The sequence below is a fragment of the Scyliorhinus canicula genome, chromosome 15 (genome assembly GCF_902713615.1).
Source record: "Scyliorhinus canicula chromosome 15, sScyCan1.1, whole genome shotgun sequence".
Classification (NCBI taxonomy): Eukaryota; Metazoa; Chordata; class Chondrichthyes; order Carcharhiniformes; family Scyliorhinidae; genus Scyliorhinus; species Scyliorhinus canicula.
In genome coordinates this window covers 56,584,459-56,605,232 of record NC_052160.1, presented here as the reverse complement: position 1 = coordinate 56,605,232, position 20,774 = coordinate 56,584,459, and the positions used below count along the sequence as shown (strand labels likewise).

Here is a 20,774-nt window from a genome sequence, read left to right as displayed (position 1 = left end):
TTGAAAAGGTCAAATTTGAACTGAGCGGAAGGATGGAGGGGTTCTACAATTCATGGGTGTTATTCATTATGCACTTTTGAGAATTGGATCACATCGAACAGTGTGTGAGGGGGGGGGGGGGGCTGCTGGGAGGGTTGGGGGGAGGAGGACTGTATGTGTTAATGGTGACTATGTGTGATTCCTGATTCCTTTTTGTCATTTGTTTAGGTTAACATGCAGGCCAGTGTCTGGGGTTTGGTGGGAGGATGGGATCGTTGTTATTGATATGGGAATTGACATTACATATGTTACTGATTATTGTTGAGTGTAAATTTGGGAGAAAATGTGAAAAAGGAGGACAGTAAAAAATATTTTTAAATCTTCACAGTGGGTCTGTTGCACTCGGCTCTCCCACCCCTGTGCACAGTGGTCCAAGATCAAATTCAGAGGCTAGGTGTGAGTGCGCTGTCAGCAGAAACTGAGGAGCACCAGAGCGTTCTTCACAGCAAGTCATCATCACTCTCCTGCCTTGTATGGTGACCCACCGACAGTGCCAACACAGGCCCATCAACCTGGAGTGATGTCACACAGACTCTTCGAGGGGGGAACATGGTGTTCGAGGAGTGGGTGGTGTGATTGAGGGGGGAATGGAAAGTGTGGAATGGGGGGGCGGGTGTGGGGGTAGGTGTAATATCCCGCACGGGACCTACGGGATGGGAATGCTCGTCTTTCCCGTGCTCCTTGTGGAATACGGATTCCCCCACTATGGGGCAGGTTTCTCAATTAACCTCTGTATATAAGGTCAGGATAGGAGACACAGCAGAGCTCTGTCCTGGAAATGTTTGGTAGGACAGACAGGCTGCAGCTGTGGTTACCCCTGTTGTGAGTCTCTGCAATATTTAAAGTTGGCTTGAAGGCGTCACAGATGCAAAGCGCCTCACTCCCCTGGCCCAGGGGCGACCCCTAACCTGGAACGCCTGAGCCCCGCGATCAAGCCCAACCCCTCTGAGGGGTCCCGCAGCCCCCCACTCCATCCAGAAGACTGGGGCAGCAGCTCTGGTGCCCTTGAGCTGCATGCCGGAAAATGGCTACTCACCTCCTCACTTCCCCTCAGTAGCCATTGCGCCAGGTTCACGTTTTTGATCAGGAGTACTAAACAACGCCTGCGTGACTTCTCTCTGGGAAGTTGGGTAATTTCCGGGTGGCCACTGCATTCGACTTCCATCTCACAAATGATATTGAAATGAATGCAAATGAGGGTTAATGATATTCTCACGTTTGTGGGCGAGATCCAGAACTCACCATCGGGAGCATGCCAGGTGAATCGCAAAATGGTTTGCGCCTGCCGCAAATCTCGCTTTTGCCCTCTCCTGCTTTTCACCCGGCATGGCCTGCTCCACGCTGGCCACAATGCGGTCACTGAATCACCCCCTAAATAAATGCAAGTCTTGGAATCATAGAATTTACAGTGCAGGAGGCCATTCGGCCCATCGAATCTGCACCGGCCCTTGAAAAGAACACCATACCAAAGCCCACGCCTCCACCCTATCCCCGTAACCCAATAACCCCACCTAATCTTTCCGACACCAAGGAGCAATTTAATAATAATCGCTTCCTGCCACAAGTAGGCTTCAATGAAGTTACTGTGAAAAGACCCTAGTCGCTACATTCCGGCACCTGTTCGGAGAGGCCAGTACACCTCACCTGCATGTCTTTGGACTGAGAGGAAACCGGAGGTTCCCGAGGAAACCCATGCAGACACGGGGAGAAAGTGCAAACTCCACATAGACAGGCACCCGAGGCCGGAATTGAACCCGGGGCACTGGGCTGTGAGACAGCAGTGCTAATCACTGTGCCACCAAGCCGCCCATTCCCTTATTTTTAAAATACATGAATGACAAACAATATACAATATGAATTGTATATTTATAAAATCACTATTTATATTCTTACAAAGCTTGAGTCTGTGGTTTGATGGTATACAACTTGCCATACCTGGATGTTAATGAGATGTTAAAGAAAGCACTGACTTTCCTTTTTTAGGCTTCTAGAAAGGACATGATGCTCATATAGATTTGACAAAAACAATGCTTCTAAACAACTGTGATTTTTTTTAACAACACTCATGTTCTCTGTGTATTTCTGATGCTTTTGAATATTTTGTTTGAACTCTGAATGATGATGACACCATTGAATGAGTTGGCTTGGGGGAGTTACACAGCTCACTGAGCCCAGCAGTAGAAGGAATCTGAATTAGCATACATGGTTGAAATGACAAAGCTGCCGAAACACTGTAGGTGAAGAACTTTATCTCCACTGACATTAATTCAAAGCCAGCAGTATTTCAGTCTGAATCATTCCTCAAAGCCAGGCTTTATAAGCACTAACTGTATACTGAACCAAAATATCAAAGGAAAGTTGGAAAAAAATACAAAATTATGTTTAATATGGATTGGAACTTCCGTAGAATAATTGGAAAAAAAGACAATGATTATACAATGTGGAATATCTCTTTCATTATCCTGGATCTGAGTCCATGTCTTGTATAAGCATCCAATTACAAAAAAGATTTTGGACAGATTCTGTTATAATCCAGGAAGCCAGTTGCTGGGGCCAATCATTACTCAAACTAACATTTATTTACAGAGTGAAACATTACATGCACATACCTCCTAATTTAACACCCTCACCCTCAGTTTCAGTGGTGTCTCTATGTGCTCATGTGAAACACCAATAAATGCCCTTCACCTACATATAGTTAAATACAACTGATATAAAATTAACAGATTCAACCCAGTGTTTAACAGGTAACCTGCTGTATTCTGTTGCTCTAAGGATAGAAAATAGCAAAGCTACTCAAACAGACCATTAGGATGGTTGCTGTGGAAATGGGCAAAGTATATCATACAGAGGCTGTAGTTAAGGGTCAATGGTAGTTAAGGGTCAATTGTAGTTAAGGGGCTGGTTTAGCACACTGGGCTAAATCACTGGCTTTTAAAGCAGACGAAGGCAGGCCAGCAGCACGGTTTAATTCCCATACCAGCCTCCCCGAGCAGGCGCCAGAATGTGGCGACGAGGGGCTTTTCACAGTAACTTCATTGAAGCCTACTCATGACAATAAGCGATTTTCGTTTCATTTCATTTTCATGTTCAGAGAGGGAAAAGCTGAACTTTGCATATCTAACTTAGTAGTACTTGATGCTCAGAAAATTAGGAAAGTGGACACAATTCTCCCAAAAAATGACTGTTATTTTGGGAAAGTTTCGGCTGATTCCCGCCGGGTGTTCGGGTGTGATCCAGATCATTATACACCCACAGTCAGTCATGTTTTTGGAGCTTGGAGAGATTCTCACTGAATCATCCCACACAAAGAATTTTATCTGAGAAGGCAACTAAAGACGTCGGCAAGATCAGCTCTTCCGAGATCTGGACCCCCTTTTTAAAGGGTGCCCTGATTTCAAAGTTAGGTAAGGGTCTCCACACGCCCACCCATGGACATCGCGATCCCCTGCAGACATGGGCAACACCCTTAACTCTCGGCCCCAGAATGGCAGCCTCCCCCAAATCACTAAATGTCCATGTGACCCCCTGCATCCCCCCCCCATACCACCCAGACATGAAGGTGACCCAGCCCACCCGCACCCATCCTCGTCGGCATCAAGGTATCATGCCCCCTCCCGCCACAACTGAGCATGTGCCACTATAGGGTCGCTGAGGGCCATTTCAGCACCTCCTTTCAGGGCCTCCCATGCGCCCACTTCAGCCCCCCATCACCCTCCCACCCTTATAGCCCCCAAAACTTCACCCGCCCCCCCTTCAGGCCCCACTTCACAAGCACAGTCCCTCCTCAGGCCCCGCCCCTTGGAACCCTGGCAGTGACTCTTGGAACCCCAGAAGAGCCAACCGTGCCAGGTTGGCAGTGTCCTGTCCCTGGCCACCCGTGGCACCAATGGCCTCCGGGCCCCCCTGTCGTGGCCATTACGTGTGGTTTCCGTTTTTGGAGACCAGTACTAATATGCGCTGGCCTCAGGCTGTACTGGTGGGCTGGTGAATCCTGGGAGCCAGTATTCCACTTCACACTACTGACATCCATCTCCTTAATATGCACTAAAATCTGCCACAAAGAATATATTTTTAAAAAAAGAGTCTGAAGATGGCCATTTCACGCATGCTGCCCCTTCCCATTAACTTCCTTAATTTTGTTTTTTTGCATCGGTACCTGATTCTCTTGTACGCCCTCGGACCTGACTGCTCCAAGGTCCTGAACCAATGGCATTAAAAGCTTGGATCTGGAAAACATAATCAGTCCATTCCTCCAGATCTTCGATGGTGATCTCTCGCTCCAAACGATCATTAATAATCTGAGTTACAGGTATGCCCAGACCATCCAGTCTCCATTTTCTCATTCTATACCCAACCGATTCGGGGTTACCATTATACTCAGACTCTGGAAGCGGCTGTGAACAAACAGGATTTAAACAAATTCAGAATCAAAAGACTCATATTGATTAACACACAATTCTACTCTGGAGCCAACAGTAGTGCATGCCAATGTTTTTCAGCAATTAAAGTCATTAATTATTTCAATTTTAAACAAAATATTGGGTTAGTCAGGAGGATGGTTTAAAACTGAGATGAGGAGGCATTTCTTCAGCCAGAGGGTGGCGAATCTTGACAGGAATGGTCCTGGGAAAGTTCTATGGATCAGTACTATCGTTATCCTTGGGTTTGAAGTGGTTTTAATTCTAACTTTTCTAAGGTAACCAGCTGGCAAGACAGTCCGAACAATCCAAAGTCTTCCAGTAAACCCAGAATTTTGGATGATTCCCAGTGTAGGGTTTGAACATCTTGGAAGTTTGAACATCTTGGGCAATTCTTGTGCAGGACTTGCATGGGAATTTCCAAGGGGCTATACCCAACACATTTTCTGGTACCCCCAGAATATGATTCCCTGGAGATCGAAAGTTATGGATCTCTTAATTTCATTCATTCTTTCCCATTGTGTTAACACAGTATCTTCACTTACCATCCAGCGAACCCATAAGCTTGTCTCACTTGCCGTTCGCACCGTGACACTAGCAGGTGCTACATCTGGTGGAGCCTGCAGAGTTTGGATTACGCGGGAAGGCCAACTTTCAGGGCTGGAGCCCACTATGTTCATCTGCTGTATTCGAAACCTAATGGCAAAATAATGATGTACATTTAACACAAGAATTATGCTCCTTGTTCAGAGCAAAACCGAATATAGATTTTTACAATACCAGCAGGTGTAGAAATGCAATTTTCCCATTAGGCAGGTAGTCAGGCATATTATGTTTACTTATTAAATTCTCCTTCATGCAACACCTCTTGGTACAATAAGTACTACGTTTACCAGCTGCCTCTTAAGCACATTCATGGTCAATCTTCACAGGTGAGGCTTCCCTCACCAGTAGCAGACACTCATTAATCTTTTAACAGATATTAGTGAAGTCAGCGCACATCAGAGGGAAGCTGATCCTCTGTACAGTACAGTACCATACACACCTGCACATCTACCTGGCAAGTAATCAAAGGTATACCCCACCCCGGTTCACAATTTCTAATTAGAAAGTGGCAGCAAATGATCTGCCGATTCATGCAGCCACAATTTGATGTATGATAGTCAAAAATCGCAAAATAACATTGTTAGATGATCACAAAAAAAAAGTTTTGGAAAAAAAGTAGAACAAACCGATTCTTAGTTTCTCGGTATACTGTGAATGTTGATCCTTAGATACCAATTTTACTAGCACAAAAAAATGTTTTTGATACGTTTGATTCTTTCCTTTCAAATCAGTTTAAATAAAGTAAATAAAATATAATTCAGGAACAATCATCCACGAATTGTTTTGATATTTTTGCAATTAAAAATAAGATTTTCTCAAACGAAAACAAGATTATTATGAGATAAATCAGTCACCTGAATGATACTTTTTATCATTATTTCACGGGAGGAAGTTATCACATTAATTGGCTGTAAAATAATTCATACCCACAAATGGGCAGCACACTACACTAAACTACAGAAACACCAAGCTAAGGAGTTTCTATATATGCAGATTAATGCACTCCCTAATGAATAATGACAGGCTTGAGCAAAAATGCACCCTTGACTGGCATTAAATGGATGTTTTTTGTGCACATTTAATGGAATTGTATCTAAATTTTTTCCTTATTCCTAATCTTAAGTGTACTGCTCTCATGAAAAGGAAGCTTTGTCAACCAGGTGTTAAACCTGTCACACGAGCTTACTTTCAAATATTACTGATAAATCATGGCGAACAGTTGTAATAAACAGAGCATATTAAAGATAGCAAGACAACATCTGAAAAATACCTCAGACATTGTTTATGTATTTGATAGGAGATTTCAGCTGATTATTGTGGTAACTGAAAAATAATGTCAGGTGGAGGCAGGAACCTCCAGGCGAGACAGTAGTCGGAGGGCTGCTGGATCCCAGGTCCCAGCTGGGTCCCAGCCTGATGCTGAGCCTGTGGAACAGGATTACCCACAGCTGATTAAAATGTTAGGGAGTGGCTGGGACATTCAGAGGGAGATGGTAGCGACACCCCAGCAGATCCATAGCTGCTCAGAGGAGTTCCAGAGGCTACGGCACAAGAGATGTTGCTGAGAATGTGTGGCACTGAGGCCAACACTGCTAGGGTGGCGACCGTTGTGGAGAGCCTGGTGCCCAACGTCAGCACCATTAATGAAGGTGTCCAAGGCGTCGCGCAGTCGGTGACGGCCATGGCTGAGGGTCTCGATAGAATATGCGCCTCGCTGGGAGGTGTCACCCAGTACCAGGCTGACCTTGATGAGGTTCTGCAGGACATGTCCCGGTCTCAGATGGGAATGGCTGAGGCGTTGCGGAGCTTGTCCCAGTCATAGGTGGGTATTGCAGAGGCATTACAGAGCATGTCCCAGTCACTGAGGAGCATCGACGAGGGCGTCGACACAATGGTGCGGACCAACCGTCAGCTGATGCAGGAACAGCCGAGCTTGAACTAGGCGTAAATGTTCAGAGCTGCAGTGACCTTGACGACCACTGAGAGTGAGCGTCCTCCTCCTCCACGTGGTGCCAAGTCCGCGACGACATGGCACAGGTGTCGCACCATATCCTTGTTGAGGCGGAGGCTCCAGCGGCACACTCTATATGTCATCTGTTCGAATGACCAACGGTGCCTGTACATCCTGGGCCGTTGCGGGACACCCCCTCTGGGTCCCACCCTGGCCTGATGGGTGGTGGGTCCTCAGGGTGTGGGGTGGGGTCCGGCACATTGGTCGCCATCTCGAGCATCTGCAGCCCCTGCTGTACCGCCGTCTCCGGTGTCTGGCCACCCAGCCAAGCAGCAGCACCACTAGGGTGTCCAATATCCCTGCCATAGCGTTCAATATCTGTAAGAATTGGGAGGGTGTTGTACTGACAAACAGCGGCGGCTCCCACCACGGGACACTCCAATCCCCCATTGATATCCCCCTCTACCTGGAACGGCCTGCCCACACACTCTTGGTTGCACCAGGCTCCCCTCACCGGACCCGAGACCCTGTACCCGGCCCCCAGACCCTGTACCCCGGCCACCCGCTCGTATTGTCACCTGGAAAATCACCTGGTTCCCTCCCCATGACACTCACCCACCCTCCAGCCTTGGATATGTCTCCGGAGCTGGGTGTTTTGGTGTTGGCTGCTGCGTGTGTGGTGTTGCCTGCCACAGCATTCAGGCATAGTGTCCCGGTATCGCGATCTGTTTGGGACGCCAGGCGATGACTCCTACATGCTAAATGGCCCGCCCAACCACGGGAATCCACTTGGCTTGGCTGAAGTGCTTATGTAACTACAATTGCCAATTCCCTATTGACAATAGCCTTCAGCCGCACGGCCAGAAGCCTCGGCAGTCGGTAGGGGTTATGGATGGCTGGTGGGCCAGAAGGGGAGGGACAAGGGTTGCCTCCGGAATAGGTAAACACGATCCAGGAGTTGGCATGGTGGTGTCATGAGCGGTTACCCCCTCCCCCCATTTTCCATGGCGGCTGACGCCTGCGGATGGTCCCCCAGCCGAACTTCCCCACCCGCCGAGCACTTTGGCGGCAAGCCCAGCACCCCCGGGCACTTCATCTGTGTGCAAAGATAGCTACTCACCTCCTCCGCTCCCCACAGAAGATCTTCCGTCAAGTTCACATTTTTCAAAAGGAGTACTTTTTTCCCCAATTAAGGGGAAATTTAGTGTGGCCGATTCAGCTATCCTGCGCATCCTTTTGGGTTATGGAGGTGAGACCCACACAGGCATGGGGAGAATGTGCAAACTCCACATGGACAGTAACCCGGGGCTGAGATTTAACCCAGGTCCTCGGCGCTGCGAGGCAGCAGTGCTAATCACTGCGCTACCGTGCTGGCCTTTTCAATAGGAGTCGGTGCCAGTGTGACCACTTACTGGGGAAGCCGCTAAATGATGGGAGGCCACAGGATTATTGTTAATTGTATGGAAATAGGGCTTAAGTGATGATAATTGGTTTCTCGCCACGTTACAGCGAGATCCCGATTCCGCCTGCGTGAGCGGGCCGGTTCCATCACAACCTGTTTGGTGCCTGGCACGGTTCTTGTTTTCTGCCTCTCCCGCTATTCACCGGCCTCGTTTCGCTTGAGCTTGAGCATAACCAGGCCGGAGAGTCGTGCCCAAAGCTATTCTAAAAAGTTAAAAATGTTACCATTGCTGAGCCTTTGGCTTTGATCTTTAAGTCATCTTTGTCTACAGGAATAGTGCGAGAAGACTGGAGGATACCAAATGTTGTCCCCTTGTTCAAGAAGGGGAGTAGAGATAACCCCGGTAACTATAGACCAGTGAGCCTTAATTCTGTTGTGGGAAAAATCTTGGAAAGGTTTATAAGAGATAGGATGTATTATCATCTGGAAAGGAATAATTTGATTAGAGATAGTCAACATGGTTTTGTGAAGGGTAGGTCGTGCCTCACAAACCTCATTGAGTTCATCGAGAAGGTGACCAAACAGGTGGATGAGGGGAAAGCAGTTGATGTGGTGTATATGGATTTCAGTAAAGCGTTTGATAAGGTTCCCCACGGTAGGCTATTGCAGAAAATACAGAGGCATGGGATTCAGGGTGATTTAGCAGTTTGGATCAGAAATTGGCTCGCTGATAGAAGACAAAGGGTGGTGGTTGATGGGAAATGTTCTGACTGGTGTCCAGTTACTAGTGGTGTACCGCAAGGATCTGTTTTGGGGCCGCTGCTGTTTGTCATTTTTATAAATGACCTGGAGGAGGGCGTAGAAGGATGGGTGAGTAAATTTGCAGATGACACTAAAGTCGGTGGAGTTGTGGACAGTGCAGAAGGACAGTACAAGTTACAGAGGGACATAGATAAGCTACAGAGCTGGGCTGACAGGTGGCAAATGGAGTTTAATGCAGAAAAGTGTGAGGTGATTAATTTTGGAAGGAATAACAGGAAGACAGAGTACTGGGCTAATGGTAAGATTCTTGGTAGTGTGGACGAGCAGAGAGATCTCGGTGTCCATGTCCATAGATCCCTGAAAGTTGCCACCCAGGTTGAGAGGATTATTAAGGAGGCGTACGGTGTGTTAGCTTTTATTGGTAGAGGAATTGAGTTTTGGAGCCATGAAGTCATGTTGCAGTTGTACAAAACTCTGGTGCGGCCGCATTTGGAGTATTGCGTGCAGTTCTGGTCGCCACATTATAGGAAGGATGTGGAAGCATTGGAAAGGGTACAGAGGAGATTTACAAGGATGTTGCCTGGTATGGAGGGACGATCTTCTGAGGAAAGGCTGAAGGACTTGAGGCTGTTTTCGTTAGAGAGAAGAAGGTTAAGAGGTGACTTAATTGAGGCATACAAGATGATCAGAGGATTAGATAGGGTGGACATTGAGAGCCTTTTTCCTCGGATGGTGATGTCCAGCACGAGGGGACATAGCTTTAAATTGAGGGGAGATAGATATAGGAAAGATGTCAGAGGTAGGTTCTTTACTCAGAGAGTAGTAAGGGCGTGGAATGCCCTACCTGCAACAGTAGTGGACTCGCCAACACTAAACGCATTCAAATGGTCATTGGATAGGCATATGGGCGATAAGGGAATAGTGTGGAGGGACAGAGGGGTTTCACAGGACGGTGCAACATCGAGGGCCGAAGGGCCTGTACTGCGCTGTAATGTTCTATGTTCAAATTTCTCCTAATGGTGCAATGATTGGACTTGTTGGCCTGGATTCTCTGCCTCGCGACGGCAGAAACGCAATCGGCTGGAGAATTGGGCATCCGGCCAAAACCAAGGTTCGCGTCAGGCGCAGAATCGAACGCCATGCTCCGGTCCCTTGCTTGTGACGACAAGGTACGTGTCCCACACTGATGACAACATACAAAACCGGCATTTGCATTTCATTAGCGGATTGGACCCAGTATTCACCGGGCCTCTGCAATGCTGCCCCTCTCAGGGAGAAGTCACTACAGGTATTCATTCACATGTGGGGACGAGGCTTCATGGCTGCTGGGGGAGACAGACGGTTTTTAAAAATGCCGTGTGTGTGAGTACCTCCCAGGCCTGGGGTATAGCAGGGAGCAGCTTGGTGATAGCTCCATGGATTCAGGGATCGGGACGGCTGGGCTCAGTTCGCCATTGCTGCAGTATCGGGTTTAAATTCACCCATTTGGAACAAGTTGCTCATGCTGCTGACTGCTCGCTGTGTATTGTGCATGTTCACAGAGCCTCTGGTCATTTGGGGACCCATCTAGGCCGACTCTCTGGAAACCCTCAGACCCCAGCAGAGCCATCAACAGGATGGGTGTGGTCCACCAGGTGCTGCCACTCAACGGTGCACTTAGCACAAGCACAGCCCCACTGTAGGGGAATATCAGAACTGACCCAAAACAAGGGATACATGCACCTTGGCCGTTGGCCCCCTCCCTGACACACTGGGGGCAGAGGCCTCACCAATGAAACCAGCAGTGAGCGAACTCCGCAGAACCAACAGCTACTTCCAAGCCCCGTCTGCCCACCGGCCCACTCCTCCCAGTCATCCTGCCCCCGGACAGCTCACAACATGTGTGTCTCACCCAGGACCCACATCATGCTGTAGCTACGCTCCCAGAAAACACCCACTCCCCTAACTCAGCCCCATCAGTAGGACCTGTCCACATACAAGCCTGTAAGCATGGAAGCGATTGGTGGCGCACGGTGACCCTTTTCATCGCACAATTAGGTAATGGGATAACACGGTCCACCTACAGTAAACCCCAGTGGGGAAACAGGTAGGGCCACAGAGCCCAGGGACAGACTGTGGCAGCCACTGGTATCCGCTGACAGGGAGGGTTGGTGATGATAGAGGCTCCCCATATCACAGGCCCAGTGCCACTCCCTGCTGGTTGGGATGGGGGTGTAGTGTGACAGGCAACATATCGGGAGGAATGGCCGAGGGGTGGGGGTGAGATTGAAGGTGACATGGGGAGAGTGAAGTTGAAGTGCAACTCAGGGTCACTGTGTAGCCTGTTGGATTTGGATGGGCAAGGGAATACCTGTCTTGCAAACATGTCTGTTCTTTCCCCCCCTACAGAGAATGAATTTCAGAGTACCGTCAGGAATGCTAGTCACCTACCTGGCCGCAGCTGCCCTTGAGGACGCATGGAGGCTGCAGGCACAGGGCCTGCTCGGGGAGATGCTGACAGGAGGTCCCTGCTCCAGATGAGCAGGGGCCAGCCGATAAGGCTGGAGAGCTAGCCATCCAACAGGCCGAGGAGGTGAGAAAGAGGTGCCGCATCAGGCCACGCCTATACCATCGGCTCCTGGCCTTCGAGAACCTGTCAGACCACGTGTGTCTCTGAAGACTTCAGCTAACCAGGGAAAATGTGCAACCAGGGAATCTGTGCTGATGATGGTGCACCAGGAACGGTAGCATTGTGGATAGCACAATTGCTTCACAGCTCCAGGGTCCCAGGTTCGATTCCGGCTTGGGTCACTGACTGTGCGGAGTCCGCACATCCTGCCCGTGTGTGCGTGGGTTTCCTCCGGGTGCTCCGGTTTCCTCCCACAGTCCAAAGATGTGCAGGTTAGGGGGATTGGCCATGATAAATTGCCCTTAGTGTCCAAAATTGCCCTTAGTGTTGGGTGGGGTTACTGGGTTATGGGGATAGGGTGGAGGTGTCGACCTTGGGTAGGGTGCTCTTTCCAGGAGCCGGTGCAGACTCGATGGGCCGAATGGCCTCCTTCTGCACTGTAAATTCTATGAACTGCGGGGGTTTGGAGGAGGAGGGCAGCACGGTAGCATGGTGGTTAGCATAAATGCTTCACAGCTCCAGGTTCGAGATTCCCGGCTGGGTTACTGTCTGTGTGGAGTCTGCACATCCTCCCTGTGTGTGCGTGGGTTTCCTCCGGGTGCTCCGGTTTCCTCCCACAGTCCAAAGATGTGCGGGTTAGGTGGATTGACCATGCTAAATTGCCCGTAGTGTCCTCAAAAGTAAGGTTAGGGGGGGTTGTTGGGTTACGGGTATAGGGTGGATACGTGGGTTTGAGTAGGGTGATCATTGCTCGGCACAACATCGAGGGCCAAAGGGCCTGTTCTGTGCTGTACTGTTCTATGTTCTATGATACCTGCAACCAGTGGCCATCAAGGTGACGGTCGTCCTGAACTTTAATGCTTCTGGGTCTTTCTAGGTGCCAAGTGGGAATCTGTCTGGGATGTCGCAGACATACGTACACAAGTGCTGTTTCGATGCCCTATATTTCTGGGCAGCGGTCTATATAACCGTTAATCTGGACCAGATGCCCGGGCAGCTGGATTTGCAGCTATTGTTGTCATGCCCGAGGTTCAGTGGTGATAGAATGGACACATATCCCCTTATATGTACTGGCTCATCAGGGGGTGCCCTTCTTCAATAGGACAAGCTTCCACTCCCTGAATGTTCAGTCAGTGTGCAACCACTAGTTGCACATCATCCACATCTGCGCCTGAAAACCGGGCAGTGCGCAGAATGCTTACATCCTGGTGCACTTGTCGGTTCCCGGCACCCTCGAGGCATTCTCTCGGGTGAGGGGTTGGCTCTTGGGTGAGAAGTGTTATCTGCTGAGGTCTTGGCTAATGAAGCTCATCTGGAGGCCCCAGACTGACACGGAGAACCCCTATGCAGGAGAACACCATGCAGTGACCAGGAGCTTTACTGAGCGGTGAATCGGCGTCCTAAAGATACGGTTCCAATGCCTGGGCCTCTCTGGTGGGGCCCTCCAATATAGCCCCAGGAGGATCTCTCCCATCGTGGTGGCCTCATGTGTCCTGCATAACATCACATATCAGAGTGGGGACATGCTGGAGGAGGAGGAAGAAACAGGCCTCATCTGACGAGGAGGATGGCCAGGAAAACAGGGCATGGGGCTGGCACGACAGGTTGCCAAATGTGTGTCCCAGGGCCTTTGTGCGCTGGATTACCTGATCACCTCAAGGTTTGACAACTATGAGGCCTGACCACAGTCACCCTGCCTCGCCTCACCACACACCACTCCAAGTGGTGCCCCTTTCCCTATAGCCGCTCACATCCTCCCATGTCCCACCTCCCTTCAATCCATCCCTACCCCCCAGCTCACTACAGGGTGATGGTCCTAAGCTCGCAGTCTCGGGATGCCAGAGGATGACTCGCTGTAAGATGAGCTCTGCTGTTTCTCTTCGTTTGACAAAGTCTGACTCCAGTCTTCAGGATCGCGTTCCACTGTCCACCCGGGTGATCCCTGCACATGTGATAACCATTCCATCGCACAGGCACATACTATCTCTGGGGGAGGGGGGTGAGTCATTATGAAGATGGTGGAAGGCGATGGGTCAGTCAGTGGGTAAGCTGAGCTACAAGGCGGCCTCACATTTCTGGCCTGGGTGCTGTATCCTGCGTCATCCTCCAATATCCACACCACCAACCTCCCACACACCCTCAACCAGCACGCACATCCCTCACACTCTTCAGACAGCGGATTTAAGCAGGTCATGATTTTGGTCAAAGGTGTTTATTTGTAACTAGTTACAGTAATGTGCCCTGAATCCTACCGCTAAACTATGTACTGCACCCATGCCAACTTTACTGGTGTCTACCTTCCATTGCTCCCGTGGCCTATGGCTCCTTCTAGATGTGACCCCGGCCAGCACATCAGACGTGGAGGCGACCTGCTAGGTTTCTCGTCCCGTAATCCGAGGTGTGCTTAGCGGCTGTCCTCTGGAAAGCCTAGACCTGGATGGGCCCGGCCCGACTTTTGGGTGTCACTGGTGATGAGGTGCCACCCTGTTCTGCCCGCTGCCAATCAGATGTGCCAGTGTCAGCTGGCGGAGGATTCAGAAGCGCCGAGGTATTCTAGCATCTTCCTTGCGGGAGGCACTGGCATGGGCCTCTTCACGTCCTCCTTCTTCAGGGTACTCGATGGACTCCGAGCTACTCCATGGGACGGAGGTAAGGCCGAAGTGGTCTCCGGCGTCTCCACCGTCACCTCACGCTGCCAATCCTGGAGGCCCACTCTCGCCTCACCAAAGTCTCAATGCCCTCAACCCTGGAGCACTGGGGCTGGGTCACAAGCCTCGGCGACTGAGAAATGTCCTTTAGCACCTCTGTGACTGGCCCAGGTCAGCCAGAGCCCAGCCAATGGTCTCAATGCACTTGGCCGTGACTCTTTGTGCCCAGGCCAAGCTCTGGAGTGCCGCAGTAATGCCCATGTGGGTCTGGTACGAGGTTGCTTGTGACTGAGCGCCCCTGTCCTGAGTCGCAGCTACTGACCACACAGTGTGCTCCAAGCCTTGGACATCTTGACCCATGGCTGTGACTTTATCACCCAAGGTTTCCCCCGTTCAATGTTGCCACCTGTTCAATGTCGGCCTGGGTACCACTCATTGTTGGCACCATCTCCTATGGCAGAAGTGGTTGGATGTGGTTGGACTCCACCAACTGAACCTGCAGGTGCTGGAATGTTGCTGACACGCCCTCCCTTAGACCCTGGATCTGCGCCTGCATCTCCACAAGTGATTGCATCATTCTTTCCGGAAGCACAATATCTGTCTGTACTACAGCTGATTCCTGGGATCGGGCAGGCGTCCAACTGCCCGTTTCCTTGTGAGTTCCTACCTCCACCTGATGTGCTGCAACATGTGTGTCGTAGCACCGGATTGTAGCCCAGGAGCCTCTTCACTAACATGAACCACCGAGCTGATAAGTTTCTGGGATGGTGGAGGGTGCAGGTGAATGCGATACTGAAAAGTCGGTATCGTCCCCGACTGGTCCTCCAGAGTGAGGAACGGGGGTGATGCCAGGGGCACAGAGGTGGTGACTCACCCAAGCTGACCTAAAGAGGTCATTCATCTTTTTTCGACACTACGTGTCAGTCCGCCTGATGAGGCCTACAGCACTCGCAGCTCTGCCACTTTCGCTCAAGCCCATTTGACGTCAGCGTGCGGTAGCCCCTGCCCACCCTGGGGAAGAGAGTGTTCCTTCTCTCCTCCACCACATGTAGCACCCTGTCAAACACAGCATCGGTGAACCAGGGGGCAGGTCTCTGCAGGGCCATCTTCTTGGTTGGAATGAGAGTGTGTGGGAAGTAGAGTGCTTATAAGCATCTCCAGCTTGTCAAGCTCTCCAAAGCCAATTCCAGCCTCAGCAAATTCGATACGGCAGGAATTAGAATTGCTCTAGTTTTATGTAAAGTGTATTTAGTTTGTCTAGTTGAGTTTATTTTGTAATTTATAAAACAAAAATCTCTAATAAAAACATTCAAAAGAAAGAATTGCTCTGGTTTCACGTGGGCAGAGTGCTGGCCCATTAGCATATCCTGGACTGCTCCGGAACTAGTGCCTCGAACGGGAACGCAGACCTCATGCAATTCAGACCCGGCGTCAACACTTAGTCTCTCAACTGAGAACTATACCCATTGTTTCAAGAATGATAGAACGTGAAATTATGTTTCAATACAGTAGAAAACTATCCAAGTAACAAGTATGGCTTACGTTTTGCAGACTATGCTTTGTTAGATGGAATGAAGTAGAGTATGTTTTTTTTCACCTCACATTAAAGCTTTTTGGGTTCCAAAGGTGCAACACTATTTTAATCACAAGGGTTAGCTGTAAGTGATTAAACACAATTTCTATTTGCCACATATGACTGCATTATGAGTGCAAGCACAAGTCAGTGAGTTTTTTTAAATGTCTACTGCACTGACATATTGTTCCCACGTGCTGCAAAAATGGATGGCCTGCCAAGGCCACCCACAAAGCAGAGTTTATATTTCCAGAAACAAGATGACCAGATTGTTCATGACTGACAGAATAAGTGCTGTAAAGGGAAATGTGTCAATTTAGTCTGAATGATCATGCCACAAAGTATAAATGATTAATTTATTTTTTCAGATTTCATTATGTTATGACAACAAAGAGCCCTTCAAAATCTTTCAACTTCCCATGATGGCACGGACGCTTAAAACTATTTCCTTAGAAGTTTATAGTTAGGAGCAGGGACAAGAATACTTCATTGAAAAGCAACCCAGTCTCCAGATTATAGTGTGCTGACATAAAAAATATTTCCATTAAGTTATGGGTATGGCTTGGTCTTCATTGTTGAGGCAATACAGAGGCTAACTTGAGGTTATCAAAGAAAACTTTTACAAAACGTTTCTACGCAATTCCTTTGAAATATAGTTTCTGTTTTTGTTGTTCTGGTGAATTTCTGTGCTTAATGTGAACAAAATATCCTGGGGAACAAAATTCTTCTTCATTATTAATTTTTTTCACCCACTGTCAGGTGCAATATGGATAGGCGTAAAGCTCCCTCTGTAACGCCCAACAATGTGTTTTAACCCTAACCTCTGATGGAGCGCCCTTTGTGTACTTATGTGAATGTTTTCACTTCTCCTATCTGCCATCCTATGCTGCTCGTCACTGGTTTGAAACTCTCTCACTCTTTTCACATGCAGACCTTCAGCCCATCAAGCCAGGGATGGATGAAAATCAAATAGCAGCAATGGCAGAGTGCTAACATTCTGATGAGTCATTCCACCAGATTCTTTGATTTCATTTTCCACAGAAGCTTTATGCGAGAGTAAATTAGAATATAATAATGTGCTTAAATTAAGGTTAAAACAAGTAAACAAACTCCACATGCCAGTGTCCTTTGACTCACCTGTAGTATGTATAAGGATATAATGATGTGCTTACATTGAGGTTAAAACAAGTATACAAACTCCACATTCCAGGGTCCTTTGACTAACCTGTAGTATGTGTAAGGAGTTAAATTTGGGATCTCTAACATCTGGGCATCTGGTTTATTCTCTGTTTCGTACAGTAAAACCCACTCATCATCATCTCCAATCACTCCAATCTAAGGATGAAAACATTAACTGTAACTGATGTTAGAATCTATGTAGTAAAGAGGGAAAAGCTGTTCGACTATTGTTAAAATGGGAGATACTATTATTGATATAAGCAAACAGGTAAAAGGTAAAACATCATTAATTCAAAGCCAAAACAAAATAAATATGTAATACTTTGATTTAGATTAAAACAATTGGTAATTTAATTAGCTGTTACAATCAAAGTATAGAAAAGTTATAATCCAGATAATGAAGTTAATTTGCGGCACCAATTTTATAGTGCATAGAGAATGCAAACTTCAAATAAATACTTTCTAAAAACAGGTTATATACAAATAATTTGGGTAATAATAATTTCATTTCCTCATATATGTATTGCTAATACTTAAAGAATCAAACATCAGACTTCTCCATGCTTGCTGCCAAGTGACTTTTATGGATTAGCTGTGAAAATGTAAATTAATTTTGGATGAGTCAGATATTTTCCACCTCTCGTGAAGAGGGAGATCTAACACCAAGGTCAGACCTTGCTGCTGGTGACAGCAGTATCTTCAGTTAATGTCTTTGGAATAGCTGTAAATCTGCATTGTCAGCACACTTGTGATTTTCCCTAATCGTCAAAGATCAGAACCAGGAATTTCCGAGATGTACTCAAGTGCAGTCCAATGCTCTGTTTATAGAGAGTAATGTCTCCAAATATACCAGGGTTTGCATATGTGTTAATGAAGCAAGAGGCATTTCCTCCAGAAGCAGCTCTCTGCATTGAGTCTGCCTTTCTCTGTCTGATTTACAGAGATTTTAAAAATCCCCTTTCCCCTAGCCCCCCCCCCCCCCCCCCCCCCAATCTGACAGAGCCTCAATATTTGGCTGGGATGGAAAGAGATCTGGCATGAGGAGGTAAAGAGACATTAGAAGAAAAACAAGCCAGAAAAAATATTGAAGAAAGGTTTGATAACAGAAATTTTGATTCACTCGCAGGGCTAAAAATGTGTCTTTCCCGTTCTTTAGACGCTGGGGTCATGCTTTATGAACTGCCTGCTCTGGTTCCATTGATGGTGGGAAACTTGGTGCACCCGCCTAATTTACTTGATTGCAGCATAGGGCTGAGTGGGACCTCTACGCTAGCTTCCTCTAAATGAGCAAGGGTGTCTTACTGCAGATGTACAGGGCCTTGGTGAGACCACACCTGGGGTATTGTGTGCAGTTTTGGCCCCTTTAGCTAACAGAATATATACTTGCCATAGAGGGTGTGCCTTGAAGGTTCCCAAGACTGATTCCTGGGATGGCAGGATTGTTGTCTGATTGACTTTTGGATGAGTCGATGTGGGAATTCTAAGGAACCGGTGCAATGTTGTAGTTCCAGAAGAAAGGTCAGGGAAGGAAGGGGGTGAGCAAATGTCCGCCGATGAGTGCTGTTGAGAGTCCCACAGGATGGAAGATAGCGGCGCTGTTCATCGGGCAGGGTTGCTCCCATTACGATTAAAACTCTGACTGAGGTGGTGTTTGGGGAGTTTGAAAGGCTGTTCACCAAGCATTTACAGGTGCATCAGAGAGAGATGATGACCTCGCTCAAAGAGGGATAGAGGAGGTGCTTTCCCTGATAAAGACGCCGATGGAGGTGTAGGAGCATGGAGAGAAGCTGAAGGAGGTGGAAGAGGCATTGTTGCAACATAACAATCAGTTCACCCCGATGTGTGAAGAGGGTGGCGGAGGTCAATAAGGGCTAAGAGCCAAAGTGGAGGACCTGGAGAACAGGGCGAGAAGACAGAATTTGAGGATCGTGGGCTTGCCTGACTGGGTGGAGGACTGGAGGCCTGGAGGCCGACTGAGTATTTTGCAGACATATTCACCATGTTGATGGGGGCGGGGGAAGAGCCCTCCCTCTACGTGTAGGACAGGGCCCATTGGTCGCTCCGGCCGAAGCCTAAAACAAATAATCCACCAAGAGCAGTCACAGTCTCCTTCCACAGTTACACAGGAGAAGGAGGAGGTTTTGAGGTGGGCGAGCAGAAGCGAAGCAGAAGTGGAAAGGCATTGGAATAAGTATATACCAGAAGCTTACGGTGGAGTTGGCAAGAAGGCAGGTGACCTTTGGTCAGGTAAATGCGGCGCTGTACATCAGTGGTGTGAGGTTTGGAGTGGTCTACCCGATGAAGCTGAGAGTGAATCACAATTCAAAGGATTTCTATTTTGAGATGGCGGAGGTGCTCGTGAAGGCTGAGGGACTGGGACTGAGATGTTGATTTTGACAATGTGGACTGGGATCTTTTTTCTTTGATATTTTTGCCGTGGTTTTTACGTGTTTTTCCCGTGTTTGGTGTTTTTATTGTTCTGATGTTTATTCTCCCCACTCTGACTGTATGGCCGGGTGGGGGGGTGGGTTTGATGCTTGCTTTTGATGGGAGTGCTGGGTGGGGGAGTTGGAGGTGCTTGGGCATGGGGAGGGTAGGGTTGCTAAGTGTGTGTTTGGGAGGAGGAGGCGGCTCTGGCAGGGGTCACCATGCTAGCTAACAAATGTTGGCTAGTGAACGGGAGTGTTGTGGGGGAGGGGCCACGGTCATTGGAGCCTGGTCGCTTGGGAGGTGTGAATGGGGGGGGGGGGGGATCGATACAGGGTGAGGCGCTTGCAAGAGGAAGTGAATGGGGATATGGGGATTCTGGGAAGGGGTGTGGGTGTTGATGGTGACGAAAGACTGGGGCGGGTTCTGGCTGAGGGACCTATTGGAGTTCTTAGCCCTGAAGAAGGTGAAATTTACCCTAAGGGAGGCCAGTGATGGGTTCCAGAAGAGTTGGGGTTTGTTCATTTTGCAGAGTTGGTTACCATTGACTGTTAAATGTGGGGGGGGGGGGGGGGGGGTTGTTTATTGAGTGGAGGGTTTAATGTGTTGGGTGTGTTGTTTTTTGTGAAATGTTGAAAATTGGAATGAAAATATTTTTAAAAAGGAAGGAAATAGAGAGGCTTATAAAGTCAAGGGGCATGGGGAGAGCAAGATGGTATAGTGCTGAGATAGAGGATCAGTAATAACCATTCTGAATGCAGGAGCAGATTCAAAAGGTCTAATGATCTAAACCTGCTCCTATTTTTAATGTTTCTCGCCTGATATGCTGCAGACACAGAGGCATTGCCATTGGTATCCCTGTACTTGTTTTAATGTTGGAGTACGCAGTTTACCGACTCCTCTACATTCTCTGGCAAATTAAGGAACTCAACGGAGTACTTCCAAACACGTTGTAAAAGAAGATGTTCTTAAAAATTGGCTTAACTGCAATTTGGATGCCTGATCCTTTAAGGAATGCTTATGCAGAAACCCTCTTGCAGTTCAACATGAGTTGTTTGTTGAATGATTGACTAGTTGCGAGGACCTGCATGATTCAACTTTGGTATCCTGGTTTCACATCAGTTGGTTGAGCTATGTCAGACCACAATAGCAATCTAT

General features: G+C 48.3%; 1 protein-coding gene across 5 annotated transcripts in view; it reads right to left on the bottom strand.

Annotated features, from left to right (window-relative positions):
* The window catches only part of sdk1a (sidekick cell adhesion molecule 1a), a 1,043,142-nt gene that overhangs the window by 195,894 nt on the left and 826,474 nt on the right, over positions 1–20,774 (bottom strand). For all 5 annotated transcript variants that reach the window (XM_038820122.1, XM_038820123.1, XM_038820124.1 and 2 more), the window contains 3 exons: positions 17,236–17,345; positions 5,006–5,156; positions 4,199–4,436 (listed from right to left, as the gene is read on the bottom strand). In XM_038820122.1, coding sequence (XP_038676050.1) covers positions 4,199–4,436; positions 5,006–5,156; positions 17,236–17,345 — 499 coding nt within the window. The remainder of the gene's footprint in view (positions 1–4,198; positions 4,437–5,005; positions 5,157–17,235; positions 17,346–20,774) is intronic.